We start from the raw sequence: 23,733 nt of genomic DNA, 5'->3' as shown, positions 1-23,733 counted from the left end.
CAACAAAGGGAACTTGGCTCCCGGGATAAGTATATTTTATGCTACCAATTCATATATCAAAAGAATATAACCTCCCCTTCGAAACTCCAGCTCAAAATAAGCTTTGCAAAAAAAAAAAGGTCTTTTCTACAATACCCCTACTCCACCCTGCAAAAGAAGCAAAAATATCTGCAATGCAACGCCACCATCATTCACCGCTTCGACGGGGGAGCAGTCTTCCTCTTTTCCCAAACCTGTAGCACACTCTCCTTTGTGAAGAGCGTCTCGGCACTAACTCTATCGACAAAGAGATCCTGGACCTCGACCCATTCGTCGCGGCTCTTGTCTCTGAGCTGGACGCGCCACACTTTGGCGTCGGCTTCGACTTCGACGCTGTCGTCTCTGCGACGGATCGCTTCGTGCGTGACGTTTGCGACGAGATCGTACCAGATGGGTTCGGCAGGCGGGTGGAGGGCCGGGTTGGGCTCGACGTAGGGCGACATGTCGAGCGATCTGGGCGAGAAAGTGACGATAGTGGGGTTACGCTCTGAGACGAACTTGTTTTTGGAGAAGCGCTTGATGTGGAACAGCAGGTGTTGGGGGAGAGGGTGCAGAAGGCGGTAGCGCTTGCGCATGTTGAGGTGCTCTTGGGAGCGGATGCCGTCGTATTTGGTCAGAAGAGAGGTCAGGGGGACCTGGACGTTGAGACGGGGATTGTTAGAAATACTGTATGTTGCAGAGAAACGAAAGAAAGAAGGGTAAAGAGGACAGAGAAAGAAGGGGGAAAGCAATGAGGAAAAAGACTGGAAATGCGTACCTGAGGAATAATATTCTTCTCGACTTCGTCTTGGAAGAGTGGCGCGGCAGGTAGATCGAGCGTGAGCATCAGAAAGCGGCTGATGTCGGAATGGACAGTGGCATCTTCGAAACGGAGACGGTCGCCGGCATCGCCGCGGGCGGTGATCTGCTGGCTCTCCACTTTGAGTTTGCCTTGAAAGACCTTTTGTACGATACTCGTGCCTGGTTTCGTTTTGCTACCGCCAAGCGCGAGGTGGAGGTTGTTTAGGAACCAGCTGATAAAGTCTACGGGATCGGCTTGTTCGGTGAGTGTGAAACGTTTGTTGGAGCGGAGGGAGATTTCCTGCAACAGCTCGTGAGGGGAAACGTGCGATTTGAAAGCGCGAGGGTTCCATATTTTTCGGATCAGGGTGGAAAAGCGCTGGACTAGCTGTGGGCGGCTTGTGAAATCTTCGAGCATGAAATAATTGCGCAGCGGAGAGACGTGGGCTAGAGAATGCACAATGACGTTGAAATAGTCGTTGGCTTTAATGTTGTTGAGACCGACGAAACCTGGAGCATATATGTTAGCCATGATATTCAAGAATGCGGGAGTATCATACGGAGGAGAGAGGCGTGGTATGGACTAACCAGGAGTATATTTTCTACCACTCAAATCCCACGCCGATTTTTGCTCCTTGTCCAACTTCATCACTTCCTCCCGCGATAGCCTTGGGTCGACAACAAATTTGATGTCGTCCAGGGACTTATTCTTCACCTCGTAGCCTTCCGGCAGAACGTATACCTTCTTCGTCTCCATATTTACGTACACATGGTGCCCGACGTCCAGCGCGTGGAAGTACGCGTGTGATTTGGGTCCACGGCCCTGGAAATATTTGCCGCAGACTAGACAAGCGTAAACATTGATGTTGGACAGACTGATGGAGCAGAGCTTTTCAAAATCAAAGTCAAGCACGGCGCGATTGATCGTGTCAAGATATAGGTCATTGTAGCCTTCTGTTGGCGCGATTTGCCGTGTCGGTGCCGTAAGCGCAGATTGATCCTCGTCGATGCCATGCAGAGCGTCGCCCTCGTCTTCCTCGTCATCTGTGCCCACTGCCTCCTCAAGCTCCTCCCCTTCAACATCTGCCGCTGCAAGAATATCCTCTCCGCGACGCTCGTCTTGTTCGCGGTTGAAAACGTGGCCGTGGCTGTGACGATGGCTTTGCGCAGAGACATTGCCGTTTGCTTTTGCGTCGGTGCTGCCATTTATGGATGCTGAAGGCGGGGCTGCTGAAATAGGTGCTGCTCTTTCGGATTCATCTATCTCATCTTCGACTCGGGCCTTTTTGGATGCCGGAGACGCCACCGCCGCGTCCACGTTCTCCAGGGACTCTTCCGCCTGTCGCTTGGCCATAGCTTTCTCTATATTGTGATTGTATGTAACAGGCCAATATTAATCGACAGGCGCTTTCGTTCTGTCCAATTCTGTAATAAAGTATCTGGAGGGCTCCGAGGACTGTATAGTATCGAAGACCTGTTCTTGTCGCGGTCAGGTCAATAGAGATCGAAAGTTTATCAATTGTGGAAGCTCTTGCTCTGTTTGGATTTCGGGTGAAATCATCGCCAAAAGTCCGACACCGACATGGCACTGAATGTTACCCGGCCCATGATATCTTTCGACAATTATCCAATTTGACTGGTGATTTTTGGCAATAATGGCTGCCACAACGAAAGAAAAGGTATGAGTGGGTATCATTGCGTGTATTTATGTCTTATATAACTCTCTGACAAATGATCATGGCAGCCGAGCGCGCTGCGCTCAATCATCGCAGGCTCTACAGCCGGCGCTGTTGAAATTGGTATGGGACTCACCCCGCGATACGAATGTCGCATGACGCAACTAAACAATTACTGATTTGCGGTGCAATGCAGCTATCACATATCCTGCCGAGTGTATGACCCCTTCTTCGAACCTTTTTACACCTTCAGTCCAACTAAAGCGGGATATGCAGTCCTGAAGACGCGAAGTCAATTAAATCGACGGCTCGCCGATGGCAAGAAACTCCCCATCCCACCATTCGGGCCAGCTTGGTATGCGGGATGTACGACATTGATTATTGGCAACTCTCTCAAGGCAGGAATTCGTATGTGGTTTCAATTAAGGCTATTAGCTTAGAACTGCCTCCTTATTAACTCTGCTACTACAGGCTTTGTCGCCTTTGATACATACAAGTCCATGCTGCAGGATGCGGACGGCAAGATTTCAGGCCCTCGCACAGTCATTGCCGGTTTCGGTGCAGGTGTTACCGAGTCTCTTCTTGCCGTCACTCCTTTTGAAAGCATTAAAACTACCCTGTAAGCCTCGGACAGAAGAAAGGGTTCTTTAAATGGGCCAGCGGAGTTAATTATCCCACGCGCAAATCTACAGGATCGATGATCGGAAATCAGGCACGCCGCGCATGCGTGGCTTCTTGCACGGATCAAAGATAATAGCACAGGAGCGAGGTATCCGCGGCTTCTTCCAGGGCTTTGTCCCTACCACAGCGCGCCAGGCCGCCAATTCGGCCACTCGATTCAGCGCATATACTACCCTGAAGCAGCTTGCACAAGGCTACGTTGCGCCGGGAGAGAAGCTCGGAACCGTTAGCACGTTCGCTATTGGCGGTATCGCAGGACTGATCACTGTGTATGTTTTGACATTCTCTAATTAATATCCCAGGCATACCGGGGGGACTTTTAGGACTAGTCGTGCTAATATAATTTTGGCAGCTATGTGACGCAACCCCTGGATACTATCAAAACAAGGTACGCACTTATATTTTCCCCAGCCAATTTTAGGAGGAAAACTTCAAACTATGGAAAGACGGAAGCTGACTCGAATCCAGGATGCAATCTATCGAGGCTCGCCACCTCTACAAGAACAGCTTCGTCTGCGCAAGTCGAATCGTCAAGGATGAAGGCTTTTTCACCTTGTGGTCTGGCGCCGTACCGCGTCTTGCCCGACTTATATTGAGCGGTGGTATCGTCTTTACAATGTACGTTGATGACCTATCGCAGACTTATCTTTTTCTTTCCCCCTTGTCCTTTTAAGACTGCTCTCCGAGTAATCTGCGAATATGCACCGTCTGTGGGATCATTACTAACCATTCCGTTGTCGAATTTAGGTACGAGAAGACAATGGACCTATTGGATACATTCGATCCTGAGCGCAAATACCTTTGAATCAATTTCCGTCGCATCACTACAAGCGGCAATTGCAATGCATAGAATATTTCCGACTTTCTGGGCACACTTGAGTACAGTACAGTACAGTACAATAAAACTATTTTAGACATTCGTGCCATTTTTTAAACCTTCTTATTTTTCCTTTACCTAAGACACATATCAAATTGTCCTCAATGAACTGTGATTTTTGTATGTACGACGTGTATACAACACACCGGTATCCATTTAAGAGTCTTTGATAGAATGGAGACACCCAGACCGGAATGTTCTTGTATATCTCCTAGTAACTTTTATACACCTTTGATCTATTATAATATTGACATCGACATCGACATCCAATGACAGGCTCCAATGACGGGCTTCAATACCAAAGTTCAAACCACTTATTTTTCGCTCATGGCGCGAACAACAACGACATCTAATCCCGTCGATAATCTCGATCCCTATCTCTCCTCCTCGAAGAAGATGATGTGGAATCATACCGTCTGTCCTCTCGATCTCTTTCACGTCGGCGGTCTCGGTCCTTGTCTCTGTCTTTCCTATCATCCTTGTAATAATCACGACCGTCGTCATCGTCATAGTCATCATTTCGGCGCCTGCGCCTACTGCTGCTGCTTTCAGATGATCGAGAATAATCGTCGTATTCTCGGTCTCGGTCTCTCCGCGACGAGCTGTGTCTGCTTCGACTGCTGCTTTCGTGTTTGTAGGAATCCCGGTCACTATCGCGGTGGTCGCGATAGCGTCGGTGGGTAGATGAGTCTCGAGAATCTCTGTCCCGGTCGTTTTCCCGTTCTCGTTCTCTGGCGAGTCGAAAAGACGTCAGTGAATTGTCATTTGAGAGAAACTAATGAATGAGGGAGGAAAAAAGAAAATAATGAAGAGAGCAAGCACTGAGATGGAGAAAGAACGGAAAAGAAAAAAAAAATAGAAAAACGAAAGAAAAGAAAAAGAAAGACAAACTCACCTTGAACTGCGTCTACTCCTCTCCTTATCCCTCTTCCTGTCCCGATCCGCCGCGAGATTCCTATCCCGCCTCTCTTTCCAATCCTCCTCTTCGATGAGACGTTTCTGTTCTTCCGCTTTGGCTTTAAGTTCGTCCTCGGTCAACATTTCGCCCGTCTTCGTATTCTTCAGCACCACGGGATTATATATCTTATCCACCGCTCTTTGCTTGCGACCTTTTCCTGGACCCCCTCCTCCGGAGGCTGCTTTCCCCCAGGCGCCAAATTCCTCCATGCCGCCTGGAACTTCCTTGGCGCCGATACCCAGCAAAGCCGGACGACGCTCGACCACGCGGGGCTTGGTGACTTGCTCTCTCCTCTTGCCTACAGCGTCTCCTTCCTTCCAGCCCATTCCGCGAAGCAGGGCCGCGCCGAACTCTTCGACGGGTACGGCCGAATACGCATCAAGGGACGCAGATTCCGGCCGTGACTCGATATCCATTCTGAACGCCTCGTCTTCGTTTCTGGCCTCCCATAGGGCTGGCCGGTCGGCACCGGTAGTCCGCGCTTCTTCGACGGCCGGGAGGACGAGATTCGAGCCTGTCTTGTTTGTCCCGTCGCTTGTAAGGGCCTCGAGTGCGAGCTCGTCCATTGTTTTGGGTGTAGGTGTAGCGGTAACTGTCGCGCTGGATGATTCCGCGGCCTGGCCATCCTCGACAAGGTCACTTGTGCCTTGCGGAGCGATGACGACTTCCTCCCGGCGGACAAAGTTGAGTCCGAAGGCCTGTGGTCCGCTATTAACGACATCAAAGTCTCTTTCATTCGCTGATGATGATGATGATGATGCTTGGCCCGCTTGTTGCGCTGCCTGGACCTCGGGCGGAAGAAGGTTCTTGCTGCGTTTCCGCCGGCTTTCTTCGCGCCAGTCCCGATTCTTGAGTGTAGGTATGGTGAGCGGTGCTTTCTTCTCGGCGGGCCCGTCTATGCTGATTGCACCGCCGGCGGAGTGGTCAAAGCTCGACACCAGCTGAGGCTGTGCGCCCGCTGCGGCGTCGTCTTCATCGTCCGAGTCATGGAGGGATGAGTGAGGCCGTTTCGTGCCGGATGTGGTGAGAGGTTTCCGTGCGAGCGGCGACGGTTTCGAGGCCTTGCCTGCGCCGAGAGACAAGGAGAAGGTACCCGGGCTTCGTGTCGAAGAGGAAGCCGCTGCTGAGTCCTTGCCGGACGCAGGAGATGGTGGGTCGGATGAAGGCATCGTTTCCTCTATCTTCAATGTTCGAACAAAAGCACAAGGACCCTGCCTGTGTGCCCCCGTTATTGCTTGAGAAACAAGTTGTTTCTTGACAGCCCCAGAGCTCATAAACGTCGCCGAAGGCGGTGGCGGGCCCAGTTCGGTCGCAGTGCTTACATAAGCATACTGAGGACTTGAATGGAGAAGTGCCGGGTAATCCATCTGGCTCCTGGAACTTTGTTATCTTGCAAAACGGGTAGACTACTTGAACACATTCTGTGACGAACAATCTCAAAAACGGGGCTTGAGACGATAATGCTGTCAAACTTAAAAATTTTAAAATTCTTCATAATCGGCGTGATAATATACTACAAGAATGGTAACAACCCTATGTCCTTTTACCAGCCGTGTCAATAGCAATACGACGCCGGGCGCCTCCCACCCTGCTCGTCCTAAGAAGCAGTCGGGTCCAGTCCAGTCCAATCCAGTCCCTTCCCTTGCCCGCGCTTACAAATGAAATAGAATTAGGGGAATAAAAAAACATAAGGAAGAAGAAGAATCGAATATGATATCGTGGAAATAGACTTCACATCATTCATTGCCCCCCAGCCACTTGCGCTTGCGGAGGTCGTGGGCTTTGACTCTGCCCTTGTCTCGGCGCTTGGACGCTATTGCTCCGTTGAGGCTGTGGCGTGGCAGGGGTTGCACTACGGCTAGCAGGCCGTGCGCCATTGGGGGCCACAGTGGAGGCTCGGCTCTGGCCAGCTTGTTGCGCCCTCAGCATCTGTGCATATAGCTGTTGTTGCTGGGCAGTGGTGGGATGGTTACCCATCAGCGGATGCTGTTGAGGCGGTAGTGGAGTGTTATGTTGTTTCTGGGCATCATTGCTCATGGGTTGAGCGGCTGCTGCATTAGCATTCAGAGCAGGTTGCTGCTGGGCTGCCATGCGCTGCTGATATTGTTGGGCGAGTTGCTCGCTTGCGAGCTTCTGGATTTGCTCATTCGACATTTGTGGATGACGTGCCTTAAGCTGATGAGCAATGCTGTTTACAGCTGGAATCATTCCACTTGAAAGTTGCTGGGGTTGATTCGGCTGCGAGGGGTAAGCCTGCGCAAGGCGCGGGGAGTTTGTTGCGCCGGCAGGCCCATGAAGGTTGTTATGAGAAGGGCTACGCATTCCATTCGCATTAGATGCCGCTTGCATCGCGGCCAAGACCGCCGGGTTACTTTGGTTCGCAACGTTGAGGTTAGCCAGATTTGGTGAACCTGCAGGGCCAGGTTGGCCGTGGTGTTGCTGCGACGCCTGGAAATGTTGTTGTTGGCGAGCCTGCAAGTAACGTTGCTGTTCTTGCTGAACTCGATTGGCCTCTAGGAGTACACGCATGTTGTCCGGTGTCATTTGCGCCGGCATGCGCTGTTGACCTGGAAGACCCGGCTGCATGGTCGCTTGAGGCATTCCTTTCATAGCGGCTAGCTGAGGATTTGGGGTCATCCCTGGTGGGATGTGAGCACCAGCTTGATTCGGAAGGCCATTGTGCATGGTAGGGATAGGATGAGCACGAGGCTGAGCCGGGACACCTTGTGGCACGTGGGCCGCAGGTAGGGGAGCACCGGGAACACCGTTAACGTTGGCAGACCCAGGGGTAGCGTGACGGGCCTGAGGTGCTGCTCCGTTAAGAAGAGATTGCTGAGCGGTCGGCTGCTGGCCTGGTCGTTGTTGCAAAGCGGCCTTGATGGCGCGTTAGTACTTTTGACTACATTCAAAGAAGTAATAAAATTTTTACAAGACATACTCTTTGGTGGGCAAGCATTTGCTGCCGGTACGCCTCAGCCTTTTCCTGCATCTTGCACTCACGCTCATACTTCAACCGACTGAAGTCCTGCGGAGTGTGGGTAGAGGGTCGCGCATGAGTGATTTCATTTGCTTTCCGCATCGCGGCCAATCCGGCGGCTGTAATTCCCAAGAATGTCAATAAACAATTTTATCCACTGAGGTCGTCGGATGACCGTTACTTACCCTGCTGCTGCTTCTGAAGAGCAGCCTCCCTCTTCTTAGCCAACTTCCTCATTGCGTCAATCAAAGCAAAATGTTTGGTATTTTTTCTTCGTTCAACCCTAACAGGCTGTGTGATTTTCCTCCTGACTGGAGTAACGGATTGCGAGGGATTGTTGTTCTGCTGCTGTTGCTGAGCAGCTTGCTGCTGGGAACTGAGTGTTCGTTGTGCGCCCTCGAGCCGAGCATGGTAAGCTCGGAAATACTGCGTCTTGGACATGTCTGCTGGAAGCCCCTCCAGTCCGACCCATCTTTCAAAGCATTCCCACGGTGTGCGACGCTCAGCTCCAGACGAGAAGAGTGAAGACGAAGAAAGGCAGCTTGCAATTAACGACCAATTGTACGAATACTCCCGGACAAGCTTTCGAAGTTCATCATCTTCGCTGTAAGTCCATTGAGAAGAATTTCGGGTCTCGAAAAAGGTTTGAGAGGGCATAGGGAACTCGGATGGCGGCCTGAACGCATGTCCAGCATGTAGTCGATCCCGAATATGCTTGTTTTCCGGAGTAAAGAGTGCAACGTCTCGCTGTTCAGGAGGTAGCTGGAAACGCCGTCGGTGATTTGATGGTAGTCCCGAATCGGCATCCAATTCCTCGTCCTCAGATTCATAGTCATAGCGGCTCCTTTTCCGTGGAGGACCTTCATCTTGACCAATCATCTTGCCCTGGACAAACTTGGAGACTGGCACCATGGGGAGTTTCCAGGCAGCATCCGGAATTATCGTAGTTCTCTCGAACTCGGATCGTGGAATATCCTTAACTGGCTCATAAAGAGGAAGTTCGTTCAAAAGCTCAACGCTCGCCGACGTCTTTTGCAAATCAAACGTAGCCTCATCAGGCGGTAGGGCAAAGATGGCTGCGGGTGCGACAATTTCGAAAGGTATACGGTGATGCTCCTCAAAATCGGGCGCATCGCTCATGGAATCGTCTTCGGCCGACGGTACCAGATCAGGGGTTTGTTGGTCGTCATGTTTGATGTCCTTGACGCCATCGGGTTGGGACTCAGAAGGCGCATCTTTCATGTCCACGTCTTCAATAGGCTTGGGAACCCTTCGCTTTACTTGCAAAGCAAGTCGGTCTTCTGGGCTACACGCGTGCCATTCAGCACACCAGTCGGCAAGATGTTTCGCCATTGTAAGTTTCCATTTCCGTTCCTCTCGAAAATCTGTCTGCATCCACTTCATCTCATCAAGTAATGCATCCCAATGAGTTACCGGACGCGGGGCCTCAGCCGCACGCGTAAGCTGACGCAGCGACCATCGATTGGCGTATTGCAAGTGGTAGATGCGCTTGAGAATCCGACAATCCTGCTGCTCGAAAAAGTCGACATAATGATTTGAGGTGGTTAGTGTTTTGTGTGCGCTGGTCAAGATGGAATTGAGCGACTGCGATCTGGGAGCAGATGAAGCTTGGGCAGCAAAAAGAGTCCGAAGGTAATCCTTTTCGTCTTGCAAGGTGACCTGCTGGTCTTTGCGAGCAGGCGCAAGAGATTCGCTCCGCGGCTGGCTCGGTCTTGCAAATACGACCGTGGAAAGCTTGCTGCGCTCTCTTTCTTTGCGCTCATTATTCCGTAAACGGACTGCGGCAGACGCAGGTGTTCCGCCCCTCGAGGCAGATGGAGAGGCCATGAGAGCCGAGTTCGCCCTGACGGGTTCGGGAGACTGCTTCTCATTTATTGCCGCTAGATGTGGCTTAGGGACCTCGCCCAATATCTCCGATACTGATTTATGTCTGATCGCGCCCGAAGATACTCTTGTAGTCATCCTGTCTGGAGCTGACGGGGCTTGAGTATGTGGTGGATGAAGGCCGTCTGTTGGGGGTTTCGCAACCGGCTGAGCCGTTCTTGAATGGTCGTCATTTGGACGGAGTTTAGCATCAATCGCAGTGCCTTTTTGAGCCATAATAGCAGCAGTTGCTTCAATGCCGTCCATGTCCATGGGAGTGCTTTGAGCACTTGCGGCATGAGGTATAGGAGTTGTGGCCTTGTCCTCTTTTGACAAGCCATCAATTTCAGGCTGCCCGGTCTCATCTGCAATTTCCATCTCCTCGCCTGCAGTAGGCACGCCCACAACCTCGTCCTCATCATCAACAATGTCCTGAACGATCTCGTCCGCTTTTTGCGTGAGAGGAGGATTGCCAGCTGGGCCGACAGCGTTCTCGGTGGTTGGGACAGAATCGGGGAGTATCGATACGTTCGGCTGGCTTGCAGAGGCTGCGGCAGCGGCTTGTTGCTCTTCAAGCTTCAATTGGGCTTCTGCAGTCGACGGCCCACTTTCAAAAGCGTCGCGGCGCGCCAACTTCATCTGGGATTTGAGAAGCTTGTCATGCTCTGCTTTGGCAGCTTGTTCCTGGGCGCTAGGTTTGAGGGCATCTGGCGTGCTTTCCCTAAGCGGTGGTGCTGCTGCTTCTCCAGCGCCGTCATGCTCAGGACTCGTGTCGGGAGAAACGATATTCATTGCAGGCGTATTGGTAGAGTAAGGTCCAACGGTCGAGGTAGGAGAGGAAAGCGGCTCGGAGATTGTCGGAAGACCAGCGGAAGAAGGCCGGTGCTTTTCCTCCTCCTTTCTTTGCCTTTGAAGGTCGCGTTCTTGACCGAGTTCAACCTCCCTAAGATGCCGCTCCTGTGTACGCTTCGGAGGCAGATGAACGGTCCGAGGGCCCAAACGTTCGCCATCGGGAGACGCTGCATGTACCGTCGAAGCCGGCAACGACTGCGCATCATCAGGAGAGATAGGAACCGCTTTGGCCGGATCGACACCTGGACTCCCAGGAGGGCTTTCCACCTGTTGCTTGATTCTTTCTTTTTCTAGGGTCCTGTCTAGTTCGGCCTCATCTTGCGGTGCCGGACTTGGTTGCGATTCTCTCAAGGTGGCCGTCGCCTTTTGCATAGTCAAAGATGGCTGCAATGTGCGCGCGCGCTTCTGTGGCTCCGCAACACCGTGGTCCTCCGCGACTTGGACATTCGCATCTCCTTGCGATGCTGTTCCATCTGGGGGTGACGGTAGAGGATGCGGGCGGGACAGTGCGTCGGCCGATACGACCTGGTCTTGGGCTCCATCGACTGCGCGCGATACCGGCTGTCGCGCTCCATCATTGGCTACGGAGCTTGGCGAAGCTGTCTGCGATGGTTGCTTTTGATCCTCGTCTGGTAAGAGTTGAGTGGAAGCGATTTGTTCATGGAAAGGCGCACGCGACGGCAGCGTAGATTCATCAAAGAAGCGTCCTCTATACAAACGAAAAGAAAGAAGAGGCGCAAATGTCAGCAACTGTCACTTGAGAAAGAAAAAAAATATGTATTTTGAATTAATGATTCAAAAATGAATGAATTGTAACTCACTTTAAAATGTCATTGGCCTCGAGAAAGGCATTTTCGGCCGGAGTAGGATTGGCGAGGCCGGTCACTTGGGGAGTCTCGGTAACATCGTAACGTGCGACCGTGTAGAGTTCGCGCAGCTTACGCTTTCTCGACGACACCGAATGCCTACCACGACCATAAAATTGAAAATGAGCGATTTATTCAAGAGATTCGAAGACGGAGAATCGATTGAGATACAACTTACGCGATTTCTGCCCGCTTAGATCGCAAGATCTCGTCGCGAAGAGCAGGGTTGGCGGCCGTCGTCATCGGAAGACATCCGAGCGGGGGGCAAAAGAGGGACTCTGGGTAAATGAGGGAGCGTAAGACGATGAGCGCAAGAGATTTGAAGCTTTTTGAGGGCGTTGGGGGCGATCTTTTGGATCGCAAAGTCGGGGTGAGGGACGGGGTGAGGTCGAAATTGAAGTCTTGTTCGATGCGTCGTCGATATGTCCGAGACTCCTGATAGGCCACGCTCGTCTGCTTGTCCCTCGCTTCGCCCTTGCGCTTGTACTTTTTGGCTCTTTTGCTGCTCTCTTCTTTTTCTTGGTTGATATTGTCATATTATTGTCCGATTGTCTTATTGTCGTATTGTCCCTATTGACACTCTTCTCTTCCAAATCAATTGAACTCGTTTTCTTATTGAACAACAATGGCCAAGAGAAAGAGAGAAGTCACTGATGACGTCGTCAAAACCAATAAGCAGCAGCCGCAACAGCAGCCAAGTAGTCCTGCTGTGAAAAAGTCAGCCTCTTCGCCGTCCTCGTCCTCGGCCTCGTCGTCCGCACCTATTACGCTCCAAATCATTACCGGTTCCTACGAGCGCGTCCTACATGGCATTACCGCTACTATTCCGCAGCTGTCCACCAATGAGAATACCACCGAAAACTCGTCGGCGTCCAGCGAAGTGAAATTCTCCGATACCTTCCTATTCAGCGCTCATGCGTCGGCCATTCGATGCATTGCTCTCTCGCCCATCACCACTTCGGACCCGTCGCAAAAGGTACTCCTAGCTAGCGGAGGCACAGATGAGCGTATCAACTTATACCACCTGTCTGCGACTCCCCCGCCGTCATCAAAGAAAGGCGCAGTCTCAATCCCGACCCTCGCCGGCACCACCATCACCGAAAACCCCAAGAACCGCGAACTCGGATCGCTCATGCACCACTCCTCGAGCATCAGCGCGCTATACTTTCCCAGTCGATCCAAGCTTCTGTCCGCCGCCGAAGACAGCACCATTGCCATCTCACGCAGTCGCGATTGGACCGTCCTATCCACCATCAAGGCGCCGGTGCCGAAACCCCAGGGCCGTCCTAGCGGAGATACGGCCGGACCGGGAGAAATACCCGCCGGCATCAATGACTTTTCCGTCCACCCGAGCATGAAGCTCATGGTCAGTGTGAGCAAGGGCGAGCGCTGCATGCGGCTGTGGAACCTAGTGACGGGAAAGAAGGCAGGTGTGCTCAACTTCACGAGAGAAATGCTGCAGGAAGCTGGAGAGGGGCGATGGTCAAGTGGAGAGGGCCGAAAGGTCGAATGGGATGCCGCGGGCGAGGAATTTGTTGTGTCATTCGAGCGAGGCGCTATTGTTTTTGGAATGGTACGTTGAATCACTGTTATTCCGACTTCTCTTCACCCTCGTCGAATCATACAAATTAACACGTCTGTCAACTTTAGGACTCTAAACCCAAAGGCCGCATCATGCCGCAGCCGCCTTCGAAAATTCACCAAATCCGCTACGTCAGCACCGAAGGCGCAACCACTGAAGGTGAAAAAGCGGAAGACGAACAACCAAACAACATTCTCGCCGTCTCCACCGAAGACGGCCGCATCATCTTCTACTCTACTTCGACGCTTCTCCCGCTCTCAGAATCCGCTAATACTACAACTACTACTGCTCCCTCTACTGCCAACAAACCCGCGCCCACGATCCCGCTGTGCAAACCCCTCGCCCAACTCGGCGGCCGCGCAGCCGGCGTGTCGAGCCGCATCAAGGACTTTGAAATCCTCTCGCTCTCGCAATCAAGCGATGCGGGCGCAGGCGCCGCAGACACCCAATTCCTCGTCGTCACAGCAAGCAGCACTGGCGCCGTGCAGCTCTGGTATCTTCCCTTGAGCGACCTTGATCCCGAACTTGATATCGGCGCCGACGCCTCAACCGAAGCAGAAGCCGAAGCTGAGTCCAAATCAAAGTCCAAATCCAAAAAGTCGAAAAAGTCAAAAACATCAAAAGACGCCAATGCTGATGCCGATGCCGATGTCAACGAATCGGATATCCGCGCCCCCACCACACCTAGCTCAACGACGACAGCGACACCAGCGTCGACGGGCATCAAGCAAGTCGGTCATCCTCTCGGCGTATATGACACCGGAAACCGCATTACTTGCTTAAGAGCCTTTGTCATGCTTGCCCCTCAGCCCGGGGCCCCCGACAATGACGAGGAGTCTCTTGAGGCGAGTGAGGATGAGAGCAGTGACGATGATGATGATGAGTAGGTGGTGGATGTAATATGAGTCTGGCGATTCGGCATTCCTTTTGTTTTTCCTTCTTTTTTTTCTCCTACCATTCATTTTCGCTTTATTTTCATTCTCCATGATATGTGTATATCTCTCCCGGTCCTTCTTTTCCCGATTGTGTGCATATGTATGGGTATCTGCGTGTTGAAAACAAGGGAGTCTTGTGACTAGTAGCTAAAAGTACGGGCGGAACAAAAAGTTTGCATCCAATGCATTAAATACAGGTAGTTATATGGGCATTTCCTTTTTTATCTTTTAGTATTTAGTATTTGATCCTTTAGTATTTAATTTTTTTTTCTCCTTCAGTATTTAAATTTTTCCCCCTTAGAAAATTCATTTTACATATTACAAGCCTTACACATCCACGTGCTATTTGCTATTTACTCCCCTACAACGCGCAACATATCCCAGATCATGTCCCTACAATATCAAAGCAGAAACAGCCCCGACGCAAAGAATATATCCTATACTCCTCAGCAGCCCAAAACCACTACACTGGACGCGGGATCCGCGGGATCCGCTATTCGCGGGACTGTTCGTCGTGCCTGTGCCTGTGCCTGTTGCTGTCGAGCTCGAGGTCTTATCCGCGCCAATGGCACTGCTACTGTGCCCGTGACGAGAGGAAGATGTATCCGAGACTGATGAACGTGCGGCTTGAGTTGTTTGTGGAGATTGACTTGTAGAACTTGTGGAGACTGCGGCGGCTGCGCCGGAGGAGGAAGAGAATGCAGCGCCAGACGTCGAACTGGGCGTATATTTCGAGTAGGGATCCGTCGAGCCGTACTCATTTTCTGAACTAGGAAGCTGTGATGTCCGCGCGGAGTCTCCTGGTTCTAGTGCGGTTGTGGAAGTCGCAGTCACGGTTGTAGTCGTGGGGGTAGTGGTTAGTGGTATGACTGGGGCAGGGAGGAGGGTGTAAGTAGGTTACTGGATACTTGGATATGCACTGAGAGATATGAGGAAGGATCAAGTTAAAAAAAAAAAAAAAATATTGAAGGAATGGATAATAGAGGGTCTTAGGGGGTATATGAAAAGAAGGAGAAAGAGAAAGAGAAAAGGGAAAGGAAAAGGATGACAAGAATATCAATGGTAGTATAAGATACGAATGAATAGAATAAGATGAAGAATACATCATTCAATGGACGAGCATGACAAGATGAAGGAATAAATCGAATACACGGATGAATATAACAAAATGAAGAAATGAGCTATGAAGAAGTAAATAAAGAGATAAGACATACCTTCTGTAGTCACATCGCTCCCGCTGCTCGTACTGGTCGCACTGGTCGCACTCACAGCAAAGGTCTGATACACGGTTTGCCCATTATCATACGACCACGTATAATAATACCCCGTATTGCATACTCCGCCGGGACAACACCCAGGCATGCCACGATAAATGACACACTCATACCCCGGATCGCAGTATCCCCAGGACTTGCAGCACTGGCCGCCCGCAATTGCGCAGCCGTGGTTATCTCCGCCGCAACATAGGTAGCCGGGATCGCAGTAGTTGCCGTTACTGCAGCAGCTACCGCCCGGTGGGGCGCATCCCAGGTTCCCGCAGCAAGTATGGTCTGCGGGGCAGTTATATCCGCCGGAACAGCAGACGATGTTTTGCTCGGAAGCGCAGCTGTCTGGGCAGCAAGATCCAGACATGGGACAGCACCCGCCGTTGTCTATGTCGGGGAGTGTTAGTTGGGTTGTATGCTATTGGTACTATTTTGATAAAGTACTATGATGTAGAAAATTGGATAAGGAATAAATAGATATTACTATGATATAGTAAAATGGAAAAGGGTAAATGCAGTACTATGGTAGCAGAATGAAAAGGATAACGCACTAGAACAGTATCCTTCTCCTTGAGGACACGTCAAACTTCGGGCAAATAAGCTCCTCGAGCCTGGGGATATCGGAATCGAGGCATTCCGCGTAATGCTCTTCTGGGATTCTCCACCCAGCCGGGGAGAAAATGGAATGTTCAGATCATCATGGACAACGAGATCAGAGAGACCAGAGTCTGCGCATGCGGTATGAAAAAAGGAGCTCAATGTCAGACTCAGCAGTGTCAGTGTCAGTGTCAGTGCCACGCATTGGCCTCGCATGCACTGGCTATAAAACAGCATGACGATGGTTTGCAACAGTCAACTCAAACGTGAGATGCATATGCGTATACATATGATTTACTAACAGTATTGAAGATGAAATGAAAAGCAGTGGAAGGTGGAAGGCATTTGCTCCGTATATCATGTTTTTTAGCTTTAGCTCTCCGCTGCGGAAGGGAATAGTGGGGCTCGTAACGGCGGAAAGTGTGCAGGTATAGCAAAGCAAATAACACCAAGCAAAAAAGGCAGGCCAACCAGAAATGAAGTGCACGGGCACCAAAACGACACGATAGTAAGGTGCTGTTATAGAGAATTAGGGTAGTATAACCAACGGTGCAGATATTAGTCAAATAACCTCCAAGGCTAAAGGATCGAGGCGAGGAGTACTATATGCTGCACAAGAGCCCGAAAAAAAGCAAAAAGTGAAGCTAAACAAATAAATGCTTTTTCCAGCACTAATGTACGCTGGTGTAGGGAGCGTTATAGTCAAAGCTTGTAAAATTAAGGGTCTCGCTGGGCTTGCCTTGCCCTCGTGCTAGTGGTCGTCTCGTAAAGGCGCACGGTCCGGCTGCTTCAGCAGGTCTTGGCACGGTGCCGTCGTTAGCCAGCGCTGCCAGGCGTGTCATTGAAGCAATGAATGTAGGTGCAAGTGTAGAGTCGAATAGGCAGAGACGAGTGATTACCCATCTGTGATTCTTTTGGGGTATATTCGATCCTTTCAATTGTAGAGTTGTACAGTAGCTGAACAAGAGCACTAGAGCGTACAATGTGCGAAAGTGATAGTGAGCGTCTTGTATATTGCTCCGTATGAGGTTTCAAATAGTCGTTCGATGGCGACCTGAAGTTGAACGACTGTAAGCATATATTAAGGTGCGTCGTGGTGAGAGAAAGAAGAAGTAGATGCAAAAGTATCAGATCTGATGGAGAGTTGCTAGAGCTCACAGAAGGTCGATGCTCATGACCGCTCATATCTTGTCGTCTGGATCAAATCAACCCGTAATGTTATAGAGTACAGGTACCGTCACCCGGTTATACTGCGTTCTATAGTACTGTATAGGTGTTCTACCCTCCCCACTATACGGGAGAACTATAGCGATACCCGTAGTGGAGACATAACCGACATATTGCCGATCTTCATCCAGTTTTTGTTTCCCCATAGCCGGAAATCACCTCGCCAGTTAAGACCATTACCCACTAGACCCGCCTATACCCGTCCCACTCCGCCAAGCTTACCCGCTGTAACACAACTGTATCTGTTTAGAGTTCGTTTTATCACCAACATTCCCGAAGCTTTTACGTTACAGCAGGAAATTCTCATTACCCCATAGCACGGTATTTATTACCCCATAGTTAGGTGTCCAGCCGGATCAAACAATTCTTATTACCCCATAATTTATAAACCGGAGTCCTGGCATGGCGCGGCTATGCATTATTCGTTTGCCGACGACCGATACCCGACGACAGAACCGCCGGGTTTGGCGACTCAGGGAAAAGACATAACGGTGAATTGTCGATGGACGGAAGCCTGGATAAATTGAAATTATTCTAGTCTGTTCGAAGAGAACGAAGACCTTTGATTGTAACATACTGTACAACGTACAAAGTACCTGAATAATACTAAAACTTCATGTGCACTTATCCGACCACCTTTATACATCGTTCCATGCTGACATGATGTGTCTTTTCCGACAGTGATTTTATTCCCGACGATAGGGCGCACATGGGCTCTATCCCCACATTCCTATTTCCGTGGGGCGTGGTATATAAACCCCCGTTGAAGCAGAACAGCTTCTTGTTCCTGTTTCATTTTTTCCACTCAATTGTCTTTATACTCATCATTTGGATTCTCTACACTATTGTTTTTCTCATCAGTCTGTACTATTTTGGCCAATCAACAAAAAAAAAAAGGAATTGGCCGCAATTGGAATAAGCCACCTTTACCACCTTTAATCACCATATACAGCAGTCACATTGTGAAACTGCTTCACCACTACCCCAACGTCTTTGCGGGCACATTGGAGGTAAATCATCTTCTCTTTCCCTTTGGCTGAATACATCAATTAATCCAGACATCAAGGAAACCTACCTACGTCAACGTACAATAGATATCAAAATGACAAAGACGGCTCCGTCGACACAGCCCTGGCGCAAGACGCCCCTGATAGAGTCATCCGCGCTTTCCCGCGCCGCAGGATGGTACGTGTAACCTCTCCTCCTGCCTGTCTTCAAGTATACGTCACAAAATATACTCTGAAGACGGGATGGGAAAAAACATCAAATGCAAAAAAAAAAGAAAAGCACAAGCTCAGACGTAGAAGCAAAGTCTTTCTCAAGCTAGATAATCTGCAACCCGCGGGTTCTTTTAAATCACGGTATGTAAATACATACGTTTCCCCTGTTTTTTTCCCTTTCACTACTCCTGGATTGAGAAATCAAGTGAAAACAATGCAAAAATACAAAAAGACCCAAAAAAAAAAGAAAAAGAAGAAAAAATAATAATAATAGCTAACTAAAGTACAGAGGAATCGGAAACTATCTTCTCGCACGACTACGTGAACGCGGAGATGATCCCGACATCCACTTCTACAGCTCCAGCGGCGGCAACGCAGGACTCGCATGCGTGACTGCCGCACAGGACCTGGGCCACCCTGCCACAGTGGTCGTGCCCATGTCGACAAAACCCATGATGATTGCCAAGATCCGCGTCGCTGGGGCCACAGACGTGATCCAGCACGGGGCGAGCTGGGCCGAAGCCGATCGATTCCTGCGCGAGGAGATCCTAACTCGGGATACCAAGGGGGTATATGTGCCGCCTTTTGACCATCCAGATATCTGGAAGGGTAATTCGACGATTGTCGATGAAATTGCTGCCGATTTTCGGGATAGTCATGGCGCCCAAGACCATGCACGAGACGCAAAAACAGTACAGGCCGAAAAGCCAGACGCAATCATATGCTCCGTCGGCGGCGGCGGCCTCTTTATTGGCATCATGCAAGGTCTCGAGCGACACGGCTGGTCACCGGACGTATCTGTCGTCGCCGTCGAGACGGCAGGAGCGGACTCGCTGGCCTCGGCATTGGACGCAAATGAACTGGTCACGTTGACAGGAATAACGAGTATCGCGACCAGCTTGGGAGCGACGCGCGTTGCGGAAAAGGCGTTCGAGCTGGGCCAACTCGGACGCGAGAACGTGCAGAATAATGTGAAGAGTTTGGTGCTCTCGGATGCGGAAGCGGCCATGGGATCGTGGCGGCTCGCGGACGACGAGCGATTGCTTGTCGAGGCGGCGTGTGGTGTGAGTGTCGCGGTGTGTTATAATGGCAAGAGACTGAAGCAGTTGCTGCCGCATTTGACGCCTGAGAGTAAAGTCGTTTTGGTAGTCTGTGGCGGGTCGAACATTACGGTGGAAGGGCTCGCAGAGTATCGTCGCGTGTATGGACCGTTGGTGGACAAGCTGGGGGCTGCGGACGATGAGATGGTGCCTAGCTCGGTGACTGCGCCGCGTGGGTAGATGCTCGGGTTCATGCCGTATTTGGAGTTAGGATTAATCTATGCGGTCGAGTATTGGTTGCAATACGCAATGATTTTGGCTTGAAGTCGCGCTCTTAATATGGATAATTGATTGTCGGGTTTTGCATTAGTATAGGGCTATTTATGTCACATCGGATCTGTTTGAATTTAAGGATTATGGAAATGCGTAAGAATGTTACTTGAATTTGTTCATATTACATGCTTATGCATTGTGTCAACATTTCCCTGAATTTGACTAATCTGGTCTCTGTATACATGCTTTAATAGATTCTTTTCCAATCAACTAGAACGCCGGGTATTCATTGATAAAATCGCTGCACAAAGAACACTCGATTCATGCAGTACCAGTCGCTCTAGCCTCCTTTGTAATTATATCTTTCCTCCAGCCCCAGTAGAATCGTCGAATGGGGTCATATTTTTCAGCAAGAAGATCGAGTGCTTGACACGCCTTCTTCACATCTTTTTGGCTTTCATCTGCACTGCTAGGGCCAGAAGTTGGTTGTTCACCAGCATATATCGAGGCCAGGAAATCCAGGGCGTGACTCGACCGGACCTTTTCCGGTTCGTCCAGGTTCGCAAACTGCTCCACAAATGGCTTCACAGTAGCCAGTGGCCGTCCGGCCTCCCGCAATACCCCAGAGAGATAGTTCCAGGGACTCTGATTTTGCGGCGCGAGCTTGATAGCTTCTTGTGCAAAGGCAACCTCGCGGTCAATAAGACTATCCGGATATGACTCTATTGTTCTGCCAGTCTGGGATAAAGGAGCAAAAGATGCGGCTTGTTTTGACTGTTCCGTATGCTTTATGTCGGTTAAGGGTCTATATCGTCCAAACACTGTGAACCAGCGATGATTCCAGGCGGAATTGTTCCGAATGTCCCGCTTGAGCATCTCTTCTACAAATGGAATCTCCTTGTCGTCCCAGAGATCAAATCGTCGAACTAGCCATTGCCGGTATGACCATACGTGGTAGTTTTTTGAGTCTTCGTCCAGCATTTCTCCGATAAATTCACGTTCCCCGTCGTATGCATTTCGTTTGTCTGTCAGAAGCTGCCGGTGGTGCCTGAAAGATAAAAGAGTAAGCTATTATTATACAATGCGCAGGTATTGCTGAGTCGGGGAAAATAGAGGAGGTTCTCGTAAGCATACCATATTTGATAATTCTTCTGATGTGCCAGCGCAATAGGATTCACCCAGTCGAGCTCCTCTCTCAGATCCTTATTCAGTTGCAGTAGAGTCTTTGCACGATACAACCTGTGGTAAGATACTCTGTTAGTATCGAAAATTGCTTTCTGTCAAGTTACTAGAAAAGCTAAGAAGCCATGGCACTTACCATACCGTGTAATGCGCAGGGTTCATGTCAATGATATCCGCAGTGAGTTCAAGCACCCGATCGCTGAACTCGTTCTTGGCCATGATTGCCCGCAAATATGATGTAGCTTCACTATAGGCATCTGGGTATGCTATAGTCGCCAGCGCATTTGGGCCGCCATCGTCCTGGGGGATCGGAACAATGTCCGCCCATTTCGAGTCGTCGGCGTAGCTCCCCATTTGTATGCTTATTGTTGAAGGTAATTTTTTTTCTATCTCTGGGTCTGGACGAACACTTTGAGGTTGATTTTTCCAAACTGCAGGCAAAGAATGGTGGCGGAACCAGAGATATACAGCTTGGGACGAGGGTGGTCGGTTTGCAGCTGAAAGGCGGTGAATTATATCTCCTGTGGTGATGTATAGGGTGGGGTGAAGGTCGGAGGGCGGAGCTTTGGCGAGAACAATAGCCAACCCAGGAAATTGATAAACAATAGAGAACAATATTAAAGTCCAACAAAGAGCGTTCCAATTATGTGCGGATTAAGTCATATCTAGACTCAGATTCCAAGTCCTCATCTACAGCAAATGGAGAATAAGCACTTGAATGGAAATGAAGTGGTCGAGAAGCAAACGTGACTGTCCTGCTCATGAATTCTCGCATTTATAACCATACTATAACTTCTATGGTTATAATCTAGACACACCACACCATAACTCCTATGTCCCGTTGGTAATATTACCACTTTTGCAGGGTCCGAAGATCATACTTCCAATGTCTACTCTTATCCAAGAATAATTATTCTTCATCTGAAATAAACTATTGACTCTGAATATTCACAGTGAGAGGAAATGAAGGAGAGGGCGAGGCTTTTCTCCTCTGCGCCGGACGCTGATGCTGACTTCGTGCTGGATGGACTCAGGATTGCACGAAGGCAGAACTACTGGAAATAGCTGCTAGTGCCTTCTACTACTTGGGAGAGCAATATTTACGAAATCCGGGGAACATAATTGACGCAATTCCATTCGTTCGATCGACTAGATCCAACATTTGATAAGAGGTGGGATGTGCAGTGCATTCCCGACATCGGGAATAAGTTTTGGACTTCAAGGCTCGACTCAACCGCCCTATATTACATGTTTATCAGCTCGATCCATAGAACATTTTGCTCTTTCAATGCCTCACGCCCTTTACTGACTATTTCCTCTCAAATTATACATTCTAAAAATGCCTTCCTCTTTTCTTGAAACCAAGACGCCGCCCAAGTACAGCTTTACCGACGACTACAGCGAAGGTGCTCATCCGCAACTCCTCGAAGCTCTTGTGCGCACCAATTCAACGCAGCAAGTCTCTTATGGGAACGATGAATACAGCAGCGAAGCACGCCGATTAATCCAAAGAAAACTTTCTGCCACCGAGGATGAGGTGGCCATCCACTTCGTGCCCAGCGGGACCTCTGCCAACTTGATCTGCATCGCGAGCTGTTTACGGCCTTACGAGGCAGTGCTGACTGTCGGGTCAGGACATATTGTGGACAAGGAAGCGGGTGCCATTGAAGCTACCGGACACAAAATGATTATTGTCCCTGGATCACGAGGGAAAATGACGGCAGAAAACCTGGAGAAGACTGTCCGTCAGAATCAATTCTTCCCGCACATGGCTAAACCGCGGCTGGTCTATATTTCCAACGCTACGGAATTAGGAACCATCTACACCAAGCAAGAGCTGGAAAGTATCAGCGCAGTGTGCAAACGCTGGAACCTGTTACTTCACATGGATGGCGCTCGCATTGGAGTCGCACTGAGTGCGCCGTCAAATAATTTGACACCGCGAGATCTAGTCGATCTAACAGACATTTTCTGGATTGGCGGGACCAAGATGGGCGCATTACTGGGGGAGGCCATTGTTGTGCGGAGCCACTTGGCGGAAGGCTTTGCTTTCCACTTGAAACAACACGGCGCCTTGCTGGCCAAGGGTCGTATCATAGGTGCCCAGTTTGCAGAACTCTTCCGGGGAGATCTCTTCTTTGAGCTGGCAACAAATGCCAACAAGATGGCCCATATGATTTCCGACAATTTCCAAACGTTGGGATACCGATTATCGGCAAAAACAGAGACGAATCAAGTTTTTGTAATACTGCCAACAAGCTTGATTCGCCGCTTAGAAGAGCGGTATAGCTTCTATATCTGGGAGCACCTAGATGAGCAACAAGCTGTGGTGAGGATTGTCACGTCATGGGCAACAAATGCATCAGAGGTGGCCGATTTCAATGCGTGGGTGAGACAGTGGACTTAATTGCATACGAGCTGAGCCATCTTTATAAAGTATAACTAGCCTGGCTTTCATCATATAGATTTAAATTAGACTTCTTAGTGTTAGACTTCAAGTGTTAGATGCTCTGGGTCCTTGACTATAAATTCACCTTTCCAAGCCTCCTGCTCTAGCCCTCTAACCCATGTTTACTTTCTCCTTCCAAGCCTCTTGAAACCCATATAACACATAATCCTCGTGTTTTGTACGCTTTTTTTGCTTTTTCTTAAGTTTCCTATATTTATTTTTAATTTTCTCCCATTTTGATGTTTCAGCTTTCATTACCTTATCTTCTCTTTTCTTTCCTTTTATTTTTGGCGCAGCGACCAGCCAAAGAATCCACGCTCATTATCTTCGATACCGCCTCGGACTGCTCAATTTGCATTGATTTGGCGAACTG

The 23,733-nt window shown here is 49.9% G+C and overlaps 9 protein-coding genes across 9 annotated transcripts; 4 read left to right on the top strand and 5 right to left on the bottom strand.

Moving 5' to 3' along the window:
* Positions 1–69: 69 nt before the first annotated feature.
* Positions 70–2,344, bottom strand: L228DRAFT_259797 (cysteine proteinase). The gene is made up of 3 exons (XM_018334197.1): positions 1,408–2,344; positions 797–1,329; positions 70–674 (listed from the first exon to the last, which is right to left on the bottom strand). Exons 1-3 carry the CDS (start codon positions 2,171–2,173, stop codon positions 192–194), a joined length of 1,782 nt encoding a protein of 593 aa, XP_018190155.1. The 5' UTR covers positions 2,174–2,344; the 3' UTR covers positions 70–191.
* A 116-nt stretch (positions 2,345–2,460) lies between these two features.
* On the top strand, positions 2,461–4,135 carry L228DRAFT_245569 (putative mitochondrial tricarboxylate transporter). Its single transcript, XM_018332198.1, has 9 exons — positions 2,461–2,498; positions 2,564–2,618; positions 2,692–2,712; positions 2,772–2,903; positions 2,967–3,114; positions 3,188–3,445; positions 3,529–3,564; positions 3,645–3,794; positions 3,924–4,135. Exons 1-9 carry the CDS (start codon positions 2,475–2,477, stop codon positions 3,979–3,981), a joined length of 882 nt encoding a protein of 293 aa, XP_018190154.1. The 5' UTR covers positions 2,461–2,474; the 3' UTR covers positions 3,982–4,135.
* L228DRAFT_245568 (hypothetical protein) lies at positions 4,086–6,276 on the bottom strand. The gene is made up of 2 exons (XM_018332197.1): positions 4,949–6,276; positions 4,086–4,784 (listed from the first exon to the last, which is right to left on the bottom strand). The coding sequence occupies exons 1-2, from the start codon at positions 6,178–6,180 to the stop codon at positions 4,403–4,405; spliced, it is 1,614 nt and encodes a 537-aa protein (XP_018190153.1). The 5' UTR covers positions 6,181–6,276; the 3' UTR covers positions 4,086–4,402.
* A 197-nt stretch (positions 6,277–6,473) lies between these two features.
* Positions 6,474–11,984, bottom strand: L228DRAFT_245567 (hypothetical protein). Its single transcript, XM_018332196.1, has 5 exons — positions 11,769–11,984; positions 11,546–11,689; positions 8,174–11,433; positions 7,950–8,107; positions 6,474–7,885 (listed from the first exon to the last, which is right to left on the bottom strand). Exons 1-5 carry the CDS (start codon positions 11,831–11,833, stop codon positions 6,752–6,754), a joined length of 4,761 nt encoding a protein of 1,586 aa, XP_018190152.1. The 5' UTR covers positions 11,834–11,984; the 3' UTR covers positions 6,474–6,751.
* Positions 11,985–12,110: 126 nt separating this feature from the next.
* Positions 12,111–14,354, top strand: L228DRAFT_259793 (hypothetical protein). Its single transcript, XM_018334196.1, has 2 exons — positions 12,111–13,163; positions 13,241–14,354. Exons 1-2 carry the CDS (start codon positions 12,216–12,218, stop codon positions 14,057–14,059), a joined length of 1,767 nt encoding a protein of 588 aa, XP_018190151.1. The 5' UTR covers positions 12,111–12,215; the 3' UTR covers positions 14,060–14,354.
* Positions 14,352–16,206, bottom strand: L228DRAFT_259792 (hypothetical protein; the record flags this gene model as incomplete). The annotated part of the gene is made up of 3 exons (XM_018334195.1): positions 14,352–14,976; positions 15,322–15,759; positions 15,924–16,206. 3 exons carry the CDS (start codon positions 16,204–16,206, stop codon positions 14,501–14,503), a joined length of 1,197 nt encoding a protein of 398 aa, XP_018190150.1. The 3' UTR covers positions 14,352–14,500.
* A 1,801-nt stretch (positions 16,207–18,007) lies between these two features.
* L228DRAFT_245564 (tryptophan synthase beta subunit-like PLP-dependent enzyme) lies at positions 18,008–19,885 on the top strand. The gene is made up of 4 exons (XM_018332195.1): positions 18,008–18,206; positions 18,263–18,381; positions 18,504–18,557; positions 18,706–19,885. The coding sequence occupies exons 2-4, from the start codon at positions 18,299–18,301 to the stop codon at positions 19,694–19,696; spliced, it is 1,128 nt and encodes a 375-aa protein (XP_018190149.1). The 5' UTR covers positions 18,008–18,206; positions 18,263–18,298; the 3' UTR covers positions 19,697–19,885.
* A 165-nt stretch (positions 19,886–20,050) lies between these two features.
* On the bottom strand, positions 20,051–21,265 carry L228DRAFT_266915 (farnesyltransferas-like protein; the record flags this gene model as incomplete). Its single annotated transcript, XM_018334923.1, has 3 exons — positions 20,051–20,777; positions 20,864–20,968; positions 21,048–21,265. 3 exons carry the CDS (start codon positions 21,263–21,265, stop codon positions 20,051–20,053), a joined length of 1,050 nt encoding a protein of 349 aa, XP_018190148.1.
* A 518-nt stretch (positions 21,266–21,783) lies between these two features.
* L228DRAFT_245561 (PLP-dependent transferase) lies at positions 21,784–23,433 on the top strand. Its single transcript, XM_018332194.1, has one exon. It carries the CDS (start codon positions 22,251–22,253, stop codon positions 23,316–23,318), a length of 1,068 nt encoding a protein of 355 aa, XP_018190147.1. The 5' UTR covers positions 21,784–22,250; the 3' UTR covers positions 23,319–23,433.
* Positions 23,434–23,733: the final 300 nt, after the last annotated feature.

The sequence above is a fragment of the Xylona heveae genome, assembly GCF_001619985.1.
Source record: "Xylona heveae TC161 unplaced genomic scaffold L228scaffold_3, whole genome shotgun sequence".
NCBI lineage: Eukaryota > Fungi > Ascomycota > Xylonomycetes > Xylonales > Xylonaceae > Xylona > Xylona heveae.
The sequence above is the reverse complement of the archived record's forward strand: the minus strand, read 5'-3'. Positions and strand labels throughout refer to the sequence as shown.

What these genes read in the sequence shown, in the direction of transcription:
- L228DRAFT_245564 (XM_018332195.1), top strand. Translation starts at nt 18,299, where the DNA reads ATGACAAAGACGGCTCCGTCGACACAGCCCTGGCGCAAGACGCCCCTG. An exon ending in CTTTCCCGCGCCGCAGGATG is followed by an intron (nt 18,382 to 18,503) that starts GTACGTGTAACC and finishes CAGACGTAGAAG; the next exon opens with CAAAGTCTTTCTCAAGCTAG. An exon ending in GCGGGTTCTTTTAAATCACG is followed by an intron (nt 18,558 to 18,705) that starts GTATGTAAATAC and finishes ACTAAAGTACAG; the next exon opens with AGGAATCGGAAACTATCTTC.
- L228DRAFT_245569 (XM_018332198.1), top strand. Translation starts at nt 2,475, where the DNA reads ATGGCTGCCACAACGAAAGAAAAG. An exon ending in CTGCCACAACGAAAGAAAAG is followed by an intron (nt 2,499 to 2,563) that starts GTATGAGTGGGT and finishes TGATCATGGCAG; the next exon opens with CCGAGCGCGCTGCGCTCAAT. An exon ending in AGCCGGCGCTGTTGAAATTG is followed by an intron (nt 2,619 to 2,691) that starts GTATGGGACTCA and finishes GGTGCAATGCAG; the next exon opens with CTATCACATATCCTGCCGAG.
- L228DRAFT_259797 (XM_018334197.1), bottom strand. Translation starts at nt 2,173, where the DNA reads ATGGCCAAGCGACAGGCGGAAGAGTCCCTGGAGAACGTGGACGCGGCG. An exon ending in TGGTAGAAAATATACTCCTG is followed by an intron (nt 1,330 to 1,407) that starts GTTAGTCCATAC and finishes TATATGCTCCAG; the next exon opens with GTTTCGTCGGTCTCAACAAC. An exon ending in AGAAGAATATTATTCCTCAG is followed by an intron (nt 675 to 796) that starts GTACGCATTTCC and finishes CTCAACGTCCAG; the next exon opens with GTCCCCCTGACCTCTCTTCT.
- L228DRAFT_245567 (XM_018332196.1), bottom strand. Translation starts at nt 11,833, where the DNA reads ATGACGACGGCCGCCAACCCTGCTCTTCGCGACGAGATCTTGCGATCT. An exon ending in TCTAAGCGGGCAGAAATCGC is followed by an intron (nt 11,690 to 11,768) that starts GTAAGTTGTATC and finishes TGGTCGTGGTAG; the next exon opens with GCATTCGGTGTCGTCGAGAA. An exon ending in AAATGCTTGCCCACCAAAGA is followed by an intron (nt 7,886 to 7,949) that starts GTATGTCTTGTA and finishes CGCGCCATCAAG; the next exon opens with GCCGCTTTGCAACAACGACC.
- L228DRAFT_245568 (XM_018332197.1), bottom strand. Translation starts at nt 6,180, where the DNA reads ATGCCTTCATCCGACCCACCATCTCCTGCGTCCGGCAAGGACTCAGCA. An exon ending in AGGAGTAGACGCAGTTCAAG is followed by an intron (nt 4,785 to 4,948) that starts GTGAGTTTGTCT and finishes TCGACTCGCCAG; the next exon opens with AGAACGAGAACGGGAAAACG.
- L228DRAFT_259793 (XM_018334196.1), top strand. Translation starts at nt 12,216, where the DNA reads ATGGCCAAGAGAAAGAGAGAAGTCACTGATGACGTCGTCAAAACCAAT. An exon ending in GCGCTATTGTTTTTGGAATG is followed by an intron (nt 13,164 to 13,240) that starts GTACGTTGAATC and finishes TGTCAACTTTAG; the next exon opens with GACTCTAAACCCAAAGGCCG.
- L228DRAFT_245561 (XM_018332194.1), top strand. Translation starts at nt 22,251, where the DNA reads ATGCCTTCCTCTTTTCTTGAAACCAAGACGCCGCCCAAGTACAGCTTT.